Source organism: Melanotaenia boesemani, chromosome 12 (assembly GCF_017639745.1).
Source record: "Melanotaenia boesemani isolate fMelBoe1 chromosome 12, fMelBoe1.pri, whole genome shotgun sequence".
In the NCBI taxonomy this organism is placed as follows: Eukaryota; Metazoa; Chordata; class Actinopteri; order Atheriniformes; family Melanotaeniidae; genus Melanotaenia; species Melanotaenia boesemani.
Window position 1 is genome coordinate 6,515,223 of NC_055693.1, and position 13,030 is coordinate 6,528,252.

At 38.3% G+C, this 13,030-nt stretch overlaps 1 protein-coding gene across 5 annotated transcripts in view; it reads right to left on the reverse strand.

Annotated features, from left to right (window-relative positions):
* The window catches only part of enox1 (ecto-NOX disulfide-thiol exchanger 1), a 125,646-nt gene that overhangs the window by 12,137 nt on the left and 100,479 nt on the right, over nucleotides 1–13,030 (reverse strand). For all 5 annotated transcript variants that reach the window (XM_042001691.1, XM_042001687.1, XM_042001688.1 and 2 more), the window contains 4 exons: nucleotides 8,356–8,462; nucleotides 6,882–6,999; nucleotides 6,543–6,748; nucleotides 3,106–3,213 (listed from right to left, as the gene is read on the reverse strand). In XM_042001691.1, coding sequence (XP_041857625.1) covers nucleotides 3,106–3,213; nucleotides 6,543–6,748; nucleotides 6,882–6,999; nucleotides 8,356–8,462 — 539 coding nt within the window. The remainder of the gene's footprint in view (nucleotides 1–3,105; nucleotides 3,214–6,542; nucleotides 6,749–6,881; nucleotides 7,000–8,355; nucleotides 8,463–13,030) is intronic.

Here is a 13,030-nt window from a genome sequence, read left to right on the forward strand (position 1 = left end):
GGGAAAGCTTGTCCTGGAGCACAGCTGGGAGGATGGTATTGAAGGCAGAGCTGAAGTCCACAAACAGGATGTTGGCATAGGTTCGAGGGGAGTCCAGGTGCTGCAGGATGAAATGGAGAGCCAGGTTGATTGCATCGCCTACAGACCTGTTGGGCCTGTATGCGAACTGCAACGGGTCTAGGAGGGGGGTGGTGAGGGATTTGAGGTGGGGCAGGACCAAGCACGGGCACATGGCATAACTCCAGAGAGGTGTTAAAAATGTCCGTGAAGACAGGAGTCAGCTCCTCAGTGCAGTGTCTCAGAGTGGAGGGTGAAACACCGTCAGGCCTGGGGGCCTTGCAAAGGTTCGAAATGTGTTATGAATCTAGAACATTCAGCTGTTAAAAATAAATATTATTTTTTTATTATTATTTTTCATTTGTAATAGGCTAAATAAAAGAAAGCAGGCACCCCACATCACTTTCCATATGAATTCATACATCGATGGGGTTGTCCTTGCAGATATGATGCTAACTTTATTACATTTTACAGCTCTGATTTCAGTCTGACTAATCTTTAATCATGATATGACAGATATACACTGAGAATGAGAAATGGCAGAGCAGGGATTTGGATTATCAGGCCATGTTTATCCTCACTGTCTAAGCAGCCAGACCAAACATTGCTGCGAGTGAAGCGATCAACCCAGACAGTGAACAAGAGTTCAGACTAAATCATGTTAAACCTATAGCTGTTCCTCTTTCCTGAGTAAACTGCTGTCAAAATGTACTTAAATTAAAATCAATAAGATGTTGCTTTTAAATTCATTTAGAGTTGATTCCCAAGTTTGTAGATGAACAGATGAAGGTAAAAACTGTGTAGATCCTTCCTAAAAATATATGGCTTAATCAAATTTGATTGAGACCCCAGACTGAATATTTAGTTATATAAAACTTACTTTTTCGAATAATAAATATACTTTATAATAAGTAATTGATGAGTTTTACTTACCTGCATTTAGTCTACACACTAGGTTAGTTTAGTCTAGGTCAGTGGATCAAAGGACAGGACTCAGCCAGAAAACAGTATTTATGGTGAGAATCTCACTTTTGAAAGTATAAAACCAGGCATGGTTTCAGCGCGGTGTAGGGCAGGGGGTCCATGGCTTTTTAGTATTTGCATGAAGAAGGTACCCAATGAAAATAGGTTGGGAACCACTGGTCTAAGTGACACCAATCACCTCTCAACAGGAAAATAAAGAAACATGCTGGCAGCTCTGTTGTTGCCATAGTAACCCTAATAAACCTGTGTGTCTGTGTGTGCATATGCCTTCCCCTCCTTCCTTTTATTTTATTTTACCAACTACAAAAATAGAAAGATTGAAAAACACCTTTTAGCTCTGTCACAAGTGCCATCATTGTGTTTGATGTCACTGATGCATGTGTTGGTCCAGCTTTTCTTGCCTCAAAATGCTCAATACTGTAGCAAAATTTGTCCACATGACCGAAGTATGCTACTGCCACAGGATAAGTGCAGGGATTGTGAGACTGAAATACTTCTCATTGACTGAAGAAGCCACTGAGCATCATGATGTGTATAACCTTGTACTTTTACCCATATTTTCAAAAGAGCTACTTCTATTAGCTCATTTTAAGCTAGCAAGTTGTGTAAAAGAACATTTGTGAAAGTTTAGCATATTGCAAAACATGGAGATATTACAATCTGCAAAGTATGTAATGTTTTTGGAGCCCATAAAATGCAGAAACCTTTTGTTTTGGGTGTGAACCAACATGCATCCCATGTAGATTAGGTATGTACCACACTAGACTGACATGTGGAGAAACCTTTACATGCACTCCAAGAAGCACTGCGGGATTTTAAAGCAAATACACCAACAGTTTTTGGATGTTGCGTGAGAAAGAAGCAATAGACACACTGCATTTCAGTCAGTGAAGCATCATGGACCTGAAAGCTTAAAATGTTTTCACACATCAGGAAAAAATGTTCTCATCCTCAAGAATTCAAATTAGCAGCAGTGACTCTGATAAGCAGCTGCTTATTAGAGCCAACTGAAGGCATAAATAACAACGCAGTAAAAACTAAAAAACACAGCACAACACCGATTGAAAGCAGAGTTTGGGTTTAGTTAATTCTGGCCAAACAGCATCTGTTTACCATTACTGAGAAAAACACTGGCTGGAAGTTAACTATGCTGTTTATGTAATATATTCTTGATGAGACACTAGCTTAATAAAGCACTACTTCTATTCAGGGAGAACTTGTACATATTTCATATTACAAAGTGGAGTAGAGTTGAGTTGAACCCCACACCAGAGTGAAGCAGGTTGACTTATGTGTGTTGTTGCGGAATATGTTGGAAAAAGGGGAGGTGTAATAAGATGGTTTTTTTTTACTTCACACAGCTGGATTGTATCATGCAGGGAGAACAAATTGTCTTATTTTGGAACTTTGTACAGTTCGGACTGGCAGTCACACCACCTCCACTCCAATCTCTGCCTTAAACCGTTGATGCTCTTCACCTATGACTGAGTAATCCAACATGAAGAAAACAGCTGTTGTTAGTAAGGCTTACATCAGCAATCAGAGTGTGAGGCTTAGATTTTTACATCAACAACATGCTTATAATGTTAGCAAATAAGAACAAGATTATTGTTTGATCTTTTCTTTTTAAACGATCATGAACCGTTTAGAGATGCACCATCAGTGCTAAATGGTATATACAAAATTTAAAGCAACATATACTACCATCCAGATGACATTAGTTTCAGGGTAGGATTTACATATTTCAGCACAACGTTAGACTCCCATACCCTGCCTGCTGTTGTGATGAATTGTCTAAAGTAATTAACAAAACAACTAAAAATAATAGATGGACTTTGAATGTAATTTAAATAGACTAGAAAAAAAAACATGCAGATATTTTATCAGTTTAAAAGACAACTCCTGTTTGATTAGGTCTTATTAGTCATTAAGATTCATATCTACTTAATGTATTTGAATGATGCCATGAAAACTAATATAATCTCTCTATTTTAGCTTTATTACATTCTGTGATTAACCAGAGACACCAGAAAGATTAACAAGAAAGTGACTGGGATTACACACCTTGTCTCGGAGTGATAGCACCTCCCCCTCCAGGTAGCGATGCTCCTCTCTTGCCTTCTCCAGCTCAGCTTCTTTACTCGACAGCTTCTCCTGCAGACTGAGGAGTTGCTAAAAGACAAAATTAGTGTAAATTTTAGCTTTAAGACAGAGTGTAATATAAACGATTGTGCACTTCTACTTTTGTGAGATGGTAAGGAATCCCCAGGATATCGTTTTCAGTCAGCAGGTAATGAGCTGCAATGATCGATATTGTTACATATATCAAACCTAGTAAGAGAAACCTGTAACAAGAAATAAAATGGGGAAGGCATGACCATGTAGATTTTTTTGCTGTCCAACCAAGGATTTTGCAGCATGAGACCAACTCTTACCTTTCACAGCAGAAAAGCAAGAAATCATAATTTAAATGGAATTAGGAAGGGGTTGAAAACAAGTTAATTATTGAAGTCTACATGGAGGCATTAAACCCCAGAGCAGAAAAACTATGCTTGGTTTCCCAGAGCCACCCATCATACTTCTCATTTTAATTGCTTCCCCTGTCATCATCAAGAAAAGAAAACTAAGTAAACTTGCTAATTTACTGTTTAGAGGTACAGTCTGTAAGAATGACTGATATCTAGTGGTAAAGATGTGCATAGAAATTACTTTAAATGCTGAATGGACGGTGGCTGTCAGTGACCAAAATTCTTACAGACAAACATGTTTTAATCTGTAAGTGGATCCAGTGTCCTCAGGTGCAGCGATGACTGCACTACAGGTAACTACCTCTGAAATGTGCATATGTATGGTCTTCTATGTGCCTGTTACTGCGTTACTTATTCCAAACGGTGCTCTTGCTTCTATCAAACAAAACTGATACTACAGAGTTTTTTTTGTCCATTCAGACATATTTTTAATGTATTACTTTTTGCTGCCTTTGATCTTTGATTTTGTTGCACTCTGCACCTTTAAGCCTTTTCTAAGGATAAATATTAAGAAATTATATAATTCCAGCATCTCAAATGTAAAAACAGTTGAATGTTTTATGCCCTGATGCAGAAAGTTCCAAAGGTTAATGTCCAGAAGAATATGGAAAACTAGAAACCACATCAACGTAAAATAATCCGATGTCACATGATGCCAGAATGGAGGATTCACAGAATAGCAGTAGACAGGAGAGGAATGAATCACAGAAGCATAAATTGCTGTTAAAATGAGTTAACAAAAAGCTGGAGAAACAGCAGCTATAATTCATGCCAGCATTCACTCAGACTTCAGCCTTCTGTTCTGGTATTAAGCTAAATATGTTCATTTGGGCTTTAAGGCATGATCAAATAAATGAGAGACACAAGCTCTGAGGCCTAATAGGCCAGAGAGGTGTGTTCATTTTGGAAATACACTGGCATGTCCTGACATCATTCTCATTAAATGTTTTATATCGTAGTGATACACTTTCATGTCAGTCTTACAGCAAGCATCACTTTTCATATAAAGTGTTACCAAGGAAATATTTAATTCAGCAAAGCTTGTTTTTAATTGCATCAGCCTGTCTGGACTGAGGGAACCAAAGCAGTAGTGAATGACTAACGAGAGACGACAGCAGCGTGACTTTCACTCACAATGTTAGACGTCAAGTTGGCTGCTTGTTTACAACAAGCCAGCAGGGCAGGATATGTGTGTGAGTGTGTGTGTGTGTTGGAGGTTGTTTCTAATGTCCCTTGTTTTATCAGCGCTGTCACTTCAGATAGAGACAAACAGGAGGTTGAGGCAAATTAGGCTAACTCATGCCAAACAAGTGCTGTACTAGAGTAGCCCTCTGTGCTGCTTTATGAATCTAGTGCAGAGAGGGATTATGGGAAACCTCTGAATCAGCAGTAAGCAGTACTGTTATTTTTTTTTTTTTTTTGTGAACACAGCTGCCAGTTTTTTGACATAAAACTTGTTTGAGATTTGAAACAACTGTGGAGTAGTTGGGGATTAAAGCACCTTCAAGCGTGTTTTTATGATTCTGCTGTCCTAACAGCAAAACCTGCAGGACAGCGGCCCTCAAGGACCAACTTATGACATCCCTCATAAACAAATCACTCAGGGAACATTTTATCCCCACGACTGCACATATGAGGCAGAAGTAAGAACACTCAGTACTTTCAGGATAGCGATGCAGCTCTGATCGTTTGCCAAATTTTAGCTAGACGTTTTTTAAATTTTTTTTTTTTTTATAGTACTTAAAATAATAGAGGAAGTATCTCCTCTATGTTTTGTGTGCCATACAGGAGCTGCACCCTCCTGTGAATACATTAACTCAACACAAAAAAAAAAACATGAAAAACACAATGTTTCCCTTGATTTATCTAAGAAAGTCCCTGTAGGATGTAAGATGTCTTTCTTCAATCTCAGGGATTCCTCAAAAAATTGATCTTTTCCTGGAACACCTCCTGTCCATCTTACAGTTTTTACATGTTCTGCTTGCACTCGGTCTACCTGAATATATTCTAATTGTAATTCATTTTCCAGGTTTCTGTCCCTGCAGGAGTTTGTAATCTACTTTTGAAAAATCAACTAGATGGCTACATGTACAACACAAAAAAAAAACAAACGGTCACTGTAACATTTATGGAACTATGTTTGCTTGTATAGGAGCTGAGAAAGGCTCCGGTATTTTCCACAGCTGCTGAAAACCACATGTAAGAATCCAAAACATGAAGCATAAACGTCTCTTAAACATATATTTATAACCCATAATGGATCAAAGTAGGAAAAGTGTAATTACTACTTCCTGCCCTGGAGGTCTGTCTTTGAAGGTTGCACAGCTTGGCAAAGTCATCAAGAGGCCACCTTGTACTAATGTGGGTGCTATGTTGTGCTTAAATCCCTTTTTATAACATTTTAGGCAGTTTTTAGAAGACATTGAACAACAGTGTGACTGAATCATTGCTATAGGTTTATTTGCATCCTAATTACAGTTTCTGATTGTGCAGAAGTAAAGACGTCAACTTGTGCTACAGATTTTAGACTAATGCTCGGGTCTAACGACGGGGACAGGGAGACTTTTCCTTATGAATCTCCTGATGTGAATCTGTGCTGGCTGAAATCTGAAGATGGTTTATCTGGAATTTTAAAAAGTAACCCAAAGTTTAGGTGTTTAATTAAATGCAGATTTTTTTTCTCTAAAGGTTGAACTTTTATAAAATGACATTAGATTTTTTTCGCTTAAATTTAGACCCAAGTTCCAGCTAATTTAGTGGTAATTATAGGGGATATTTTCCAGGACATTAAGTAGAAAATATGATACATGTAAAGTGAAGCTTTACCCATGATACTGCTGCCTTCGTGCTTGATTGTCGTTCAGACATCAGTGCAGATGTGTGATTTTTTTGCATTAAAATAAAAACTGGGTGAAAAGGTAGGGGTGAATGTGTTCACTGTAGTCCATGGGATAAATTGGTAAAGACATCTACCTGCTGCATACTGTGCATGCTCTGCTGCAGTAGCTGGATCTGAGCCTCCGGACTGTGTGTATGCATTTGTGTATGCTCGTCATCTGGACGGTTGCCTCTGATCTGCTCCTTCCTTAAAAGCTCCACCTCATTCCTGTAGGCATCCAACTGCCAACGCAGAGAGTCGTTCTCCTCCCTCAGAGAAGACTGAGTCTGATCACACAGTCCTGCAGGAGAAGGGAAGGCTTTTAAATGGTTCCTTTATATAAAGATATTCATGACAAATGAAACACAACTGATTAGAAGTTTGAGCAGTGAAATAAGAAAAATAAATCTGAAGGGAAACTAGCTTTGGTTTACCATTTTCTTCAGTGCGTATCCTCTTGCAAGGAATTTCATCTGCATCCTCATCTGACATCTCCATCTCCTCCTCTCGTCGGATGCCCATGATCTCCTCGCTGTGGGCGTTTCTCAGCTCCTGAAACATCACAACAAGCAGACACAATCATAGCAAGAACATCTGTCAGCACAAAAAAAATATTAATAAATAAATTGTACCAATAGTTGAATTACTGTGCTTTCAAGTTTAGGTGCTGGGGGGAAAGAATGTGTTTGTGTGTTGTTTAAAGAAAAGTTGCCACCTACAGGTAACACATACACCATATTTTGAGTTATTTTGAGAGTGTGGTGCCAGTGGAGACTTCTGCAGAGCTTCAGTTAAAGTGGAAGTTCTCTAACTGTTTGATGTGGCTGAGGATTTCCCATGTTGTTTACCCCCAAGACTCCTGACTCAATCTGATAATGTGGTCACTGTGAGATTTGAGAAACTTTCCTGTAAAACTGGAATGTTTGACACTTTCACACTAGCTGACCTACACCAGCTTATATTTGAAGGTGAAGCCTGTTGCTTTCTGTGGTATAGACCAGTACTTTCAATATATTACATTCCTTTAACATTATTGATGGAGGAATGTAATATGCAATATGTAATATCCTCCAATATTGATCAGAGGTTGTGGTTGTTTTACACACTACTGTGAGACCAGGCTACTCTCTTCCTGTAAACTGGCCAGAGGATCACAACCACTGACCGCATATGTAGTTAAGTGAGTGATCGATAAATGTTTCAATACGACCGAGCTATTTCACGTAGGTTTAGCTGCTTTCAATCATGTTCTTAAATCAATATATTTATATAAATTTATAAATTTATAAATTAGATTTATATAAATATCATAAAAGCCTCTCTATCAGTCTGTCATCAGCAGAAGACAGTGTGCACCTCCTCATTTTGATTTGTGTTATTTGAAATGTGTCAGTGTCTTGTTTTAAACTTTATATCATATTATTTATTTATGCATTCCACCCCTGCAGAATAAAAATAAATTAATGAATAAAAACAAGCTGCCCTTTGCATCACAGGCTGCTGAATCCACCCTCGAGTGCTGACTGTGCTGAAAATGTACAAATCCTCCCTCCTTTACATGCAGCATGCTCATGTTCGCACTTGTTATCTTGATTTTACTCTGGATGAATAATTAATCAGAGACTTAACCCTAGAAGTCACTGTTGCCATAGCAGCGCTTCACACTTTCGAGGACGTCAGATCTTTTGCATTTGGGCTGCAGGGAAAAGGGGAGGCCCAGATCAGAGGATGCTGGCTGTCTGTCTGTGAAGGCAAAGCATCCAGCAAAACAACAACATGGCCATTGAATACGACAGATCATACGGGGCTGTCTGTCACGCTTTCTCCTGGGGACTAGGTGCTGGCAGAGAAGAAAGCAGAAGGATGGGTTGGGAGGAGAGAACAGTTTTAAAAAAAAGGTTTACCAACCTCACACTGCTTGCGCCAAATGTCTATGTTCTTGCGCTGTGCTTTTGAGAAATGGTCCCATGCCTTTTGTCTGGTGGCTGCGGTGAAAACGGTGGTGATCTGCTCGACTTTGAGGTGAACAGGGAGGAGGAAGAGGAGGGAGGGTCAAGACAAAACAAGCCATTTATGTAGTGTTGTAGCACTGACTGGAGGCTCGTACAGTAGACAGAGGAGAGACTGTGGACATACACTGATCACAGACTACTTAATGCAGCATATTGAAGGACTCATGACTTTTGGTTCTTTCAGAGTTATTTTATCTTGTATATAAGTTACATTTAATGAACTTCAGAACTTGTACAGAGTCCTGATTCTCTGAGCAGATGATGAGAGAAGAATAAAAGAGAGAAAAGTACTACTCTGAAGAAGAGAAGCAAGGTTATTTTTCTAAATGAAAATAACAGTGATCCAGCTGTAAGCTGGCAGGAAAAATTGAGTTTATCTGCAGACTATCTGATTAATAGTGAGTGATGCTTAAAGGTGAATGCTCTGACTTAACTCCGCCAAGGAGGTTTCTGGTTTATTTCAGGTGAGTTCTGTGTAAATTTGGCTGTTGTCATACTGACTTTGCATTTTCCATTTTCACAGCAAACTTTTTTCTTTAGAATCAAATCTTGTCTTTCCTTTCAGTTCAGAAACTTGTTGCACCCACTTTTAAAATCGAAATGTAATTCAGATGCATCTATGCAATGCTTTCATGCTTTTCAATTTGTCCTCCATGGAGAACTGTGAGGTCTATCACAAACATTAAAACCTTAATTCATCTTTGTACATTGTGTGCTCGGGTCAGATGGTCTGCTTTGCCCTAACTTCAACCGCTCAAGTCCCCACTAAGACCAAGAAAGTAGATCATATATCCTGCTGTTAGTTTACAAAGCACTGAATGTTTTAGGACCAAAATACATTCAGGATCTCCTGGTTTGTTATGAACCAACCAGATGTGATTTTGAGTTTTTACAAAATTATTGTGATATATATTGCACAAGTAGTAAAAGTATTACAAGAGATGTGATCTATAGCACTGACAACTATTCTTCTGTTAAGTTAGTGTATTGGGGGTGGGCTAAATAGGCTTAGGTTTCTCCCCACTCCTTTTCAGACATGTTAAGCCATCAGTGACTAAATGACAAAAGCCAAAAATAGCAAAAATGTCAAGATACTTAAAGTGTAAAAGTTCTATAAAGTGATTAAATATCAAAGATATGTCATTGTTATATCTTAAGATGTAGTGTTTGGGCTTGACAAAGCATCCATTATTTATATTTAACGCTGACATGTGTAGCGGAGTTATTAGTAAAACACAAGACTTGCTCCCTTTAATATTTTCACTTTTTTGTTATCTTGGGGCCCCGAATCTACTTACAATGCAAAAAATAATGATTTGGGTTCAACTACCCTTAAAATGTACCACAAGCAATAAAGACTTGCAACTGTATTGAATATTAAAACAACTAGTTACAAATGAAGTGTACCAGTGTATTCATAGCTGTAGTTCAGGAGGAAGAGCAGCTGCTACCACTCGGAAAGTCGGTGGATCAATTCCAGGCTTCCCCTGACTACACACTGAAGTATCCTTTGGCGAGGCACTGAACCCTTTGTTGCCTTCTGATGTGTCTACTGGGTATGAATGTGTGTGATAAGTTAAAAGCACAAAAGGAATAAAACAATAGAAGTGCCTTACGAATGTGTGTGTGAAGGGGTGAATGTGACATGTAGTGCAAAAGTGCTTTGAATGTTCAACATGTGACTAAAAAAGTGCTTTATAAGTGTGGTCCAGTTCATGCTAATGGACACACATTGTTCATTATGTTTTAGTGGGACTATATTGTGTTTTTTGGAGACAGAATTCATTTTGAATGTTTCAATGTGTAAATGAAAGATTCATTGATTTCACTCATGTAAAGAAACAAGTTTCAGTGTGTTGCATTTGAAAAATCTGCTTACTCCGATGTGTGTGTGTTGGTTCCTGCCAATCTTTATTTCCCCAAAACTTTAACTCAGAGGTGGAAAGTGCAAAGCCAACATAACACATATAAAAATCTTTTATGGTCAAACACAGCAGGTTGAAATAAACCAGACTGGTCCTTTGAGGAAGACAGATGTGAACTTAAATATGTGTCATGTGATGAACAGGTCTCTCTCCTGGCCAGTGCTTTTACTTACATCACCTGCAGCTTCACTTCCTTAGTGACTGACAAAGGCAGCATTTATCAAGAATGGAAGGTGACCTTTAGACTCTATATGCAAAATAAAGTTGTAACTATGCTGTATCACATACCAACAACAGAACCTGGCAAGCTTGAGATGGTGGAACTAATTTTAAGAAATACAGCCTAAATGTATCCTGCTAACCCCTCTCTGCAGGGCAGGCTGCCAAATTCTGCCTTAAAGTGACTGGAAGCTGTAATATAATTATGTTGTGTGCTCCAATTACTACAGGACTAAATATAAGTATGATTTCCCAGCTGGTTAGAAGCTTGCCTTCCATTCTGTTCCAAATGCAGCCTTTCAATGTTTTGCTCTACTTGATTTGCTGTTACTCAACATTTACCACACGACCTGTTTGATCACTGACCTCAGGACTTTCTGATGGAGATCAACTGAACTAAGACAGACAGACAGACAGACACACAGACAGACACTACCGTTCAAAAGTTTGGGGTCACTTCCTTATTGAATCACATGGCAAAGTGACCCCAAACTTTTGAACGGTAGTGTACATAAAATTTTATGCAATATGCTGATAAACACAAATACCCATGACTGTACTGTACTTACCCTCATGCACTTTACACACCTTGCATACTGGTTAACATGCACCCTGATATAACTTTTATATTCTGAATTCTTCATTGTCAAGTTTATTATTACACATCAAAAATAAAAACATGTCAATATGAATAATTATAATCCATTATAAAGTTTCAGCTCCTAGTTTTGTAGTCTCTTTCAGCTCCTTTGAGGTACATTTAGGGATTTTAAAATCACAGGTTTTGGAAATCAGAAATGCAAAATGCATTTAGAGCTGTGAAGTTTCAGTTTATGATACTAATTTCAATTTCTAATAAAGTTCACAGTGTGCAAAAGAAAAATGTACACACAAAAGCAGCATAAAGTGTATGTTGTTTAAAGATTTATATCTTAAAGGGTCACCTGATTACAAACAGTTAAGAAGGTTTAAAATGACACACTGAGTGTATCTGGTAAAGAAGATCCTTCATTCACCATCCATTTGTAAAATCAATAGTTAGGTCTCTTGCAACCAACTCACAATCTAGGGTTCCTTCATCAGCACCTTTTTCTCTAATTTGTAAATGATTCTGAGTCTTAGAAAATGAGAATCTGGATTTGTATTTGAATAGATTGAAGATCCAGATAATACAGAATTAGTTTACAAGGGATTTAAAGCTCTAACTACTGATCATAGCAGAGAATTTAATGGTAAATGATTGTCTTAGTTGTTGGTAGCAACAACAGACTCAGAGAGAGAATTGAATTAAATGTGTAGATTTTTAACCAAGATGTTTAATATTTGCATTTTGTTTCATGTATTAGCAGCAGCTGTGTCTGTGTGTTGGCATTTTCTGCATCCAGCACACGAAAAAGGTCAAGATGCTGTCACGCCACCGTCTCTGAAACTGACCTAATCGCCACAGCACACTGAGCTGAAGATAACGGAATTGATGGTGAGACGGATGAGAGAGCGTTGTCATGGAGACTGAGCCGAGATGCTGGCAGAGTAAATGAGTTGCATCGAGGCTGGCTTTAAAGTGGATGTGGTGGTCTGCTCCTCTGTTATCTGCTACTGCACCACACCCTGCTGCAGTGAGAGCGACGAATCAGGAGTATGTAGATGTGATGATGGGGATTATGAGTTTAATAGTGAATACTGATCAGATTTTTAACTGAGTTGTTTTTTTACACAAAATGAAATTAAAGCTTTCACATTTTCAGAATATTGCCATATTAATTAGACAGTATCGGATAAACCAGGCTACACTCCTGCTTGTCCTTACCAGTCAGAATTTGAAAAGCAACCACATTTTGTCGTAGACTCTGGATTTTTTTTTTTAATTAATTGTAGATATTCCAGCTCCCCACATGGTATTAACACGATGTTTAATAATTCCAATTCTGCAGCTCAGATCTGTCAAAAGTAAATAAATTCATTATGTATCAGAAGAACGTTTAATGTAAGATTTAACCTTTTATTTTCATAAATCAAAGCTATGAAAATGGATGGATAGATGGATGGAAAGCTAAAATTCCATTTCAGTAAGTCCTAATATAGACTCAGTGGTCAGTTTATTATTAACATCTAGTAAGCGGTGACATATTTGGTGGGATTGCTCAAGCTGAATAAGAAATAAAACCTGGAATTACCACTGATGTGTTTTTTCATAGTTTAATATTTGTGGAGAGTCCATGTATTCCCTGTCTCCTCAGGATTTGCGGGTTCTGGGGTAGTGATCATTACTCTGACTTTGTTTAAATGCAGTTTTGTACTGTTTTAAAGTAGTTTCAGATTAAGGAGTTGTATCCTCTGTACATGGAGTGGCTGCTTAACCAGTTGAGCTACACGCTGCTACAGCTCCTCGGTGCAGACTGCCCAGGTTTGAATCCCGTTCTGGAGCCA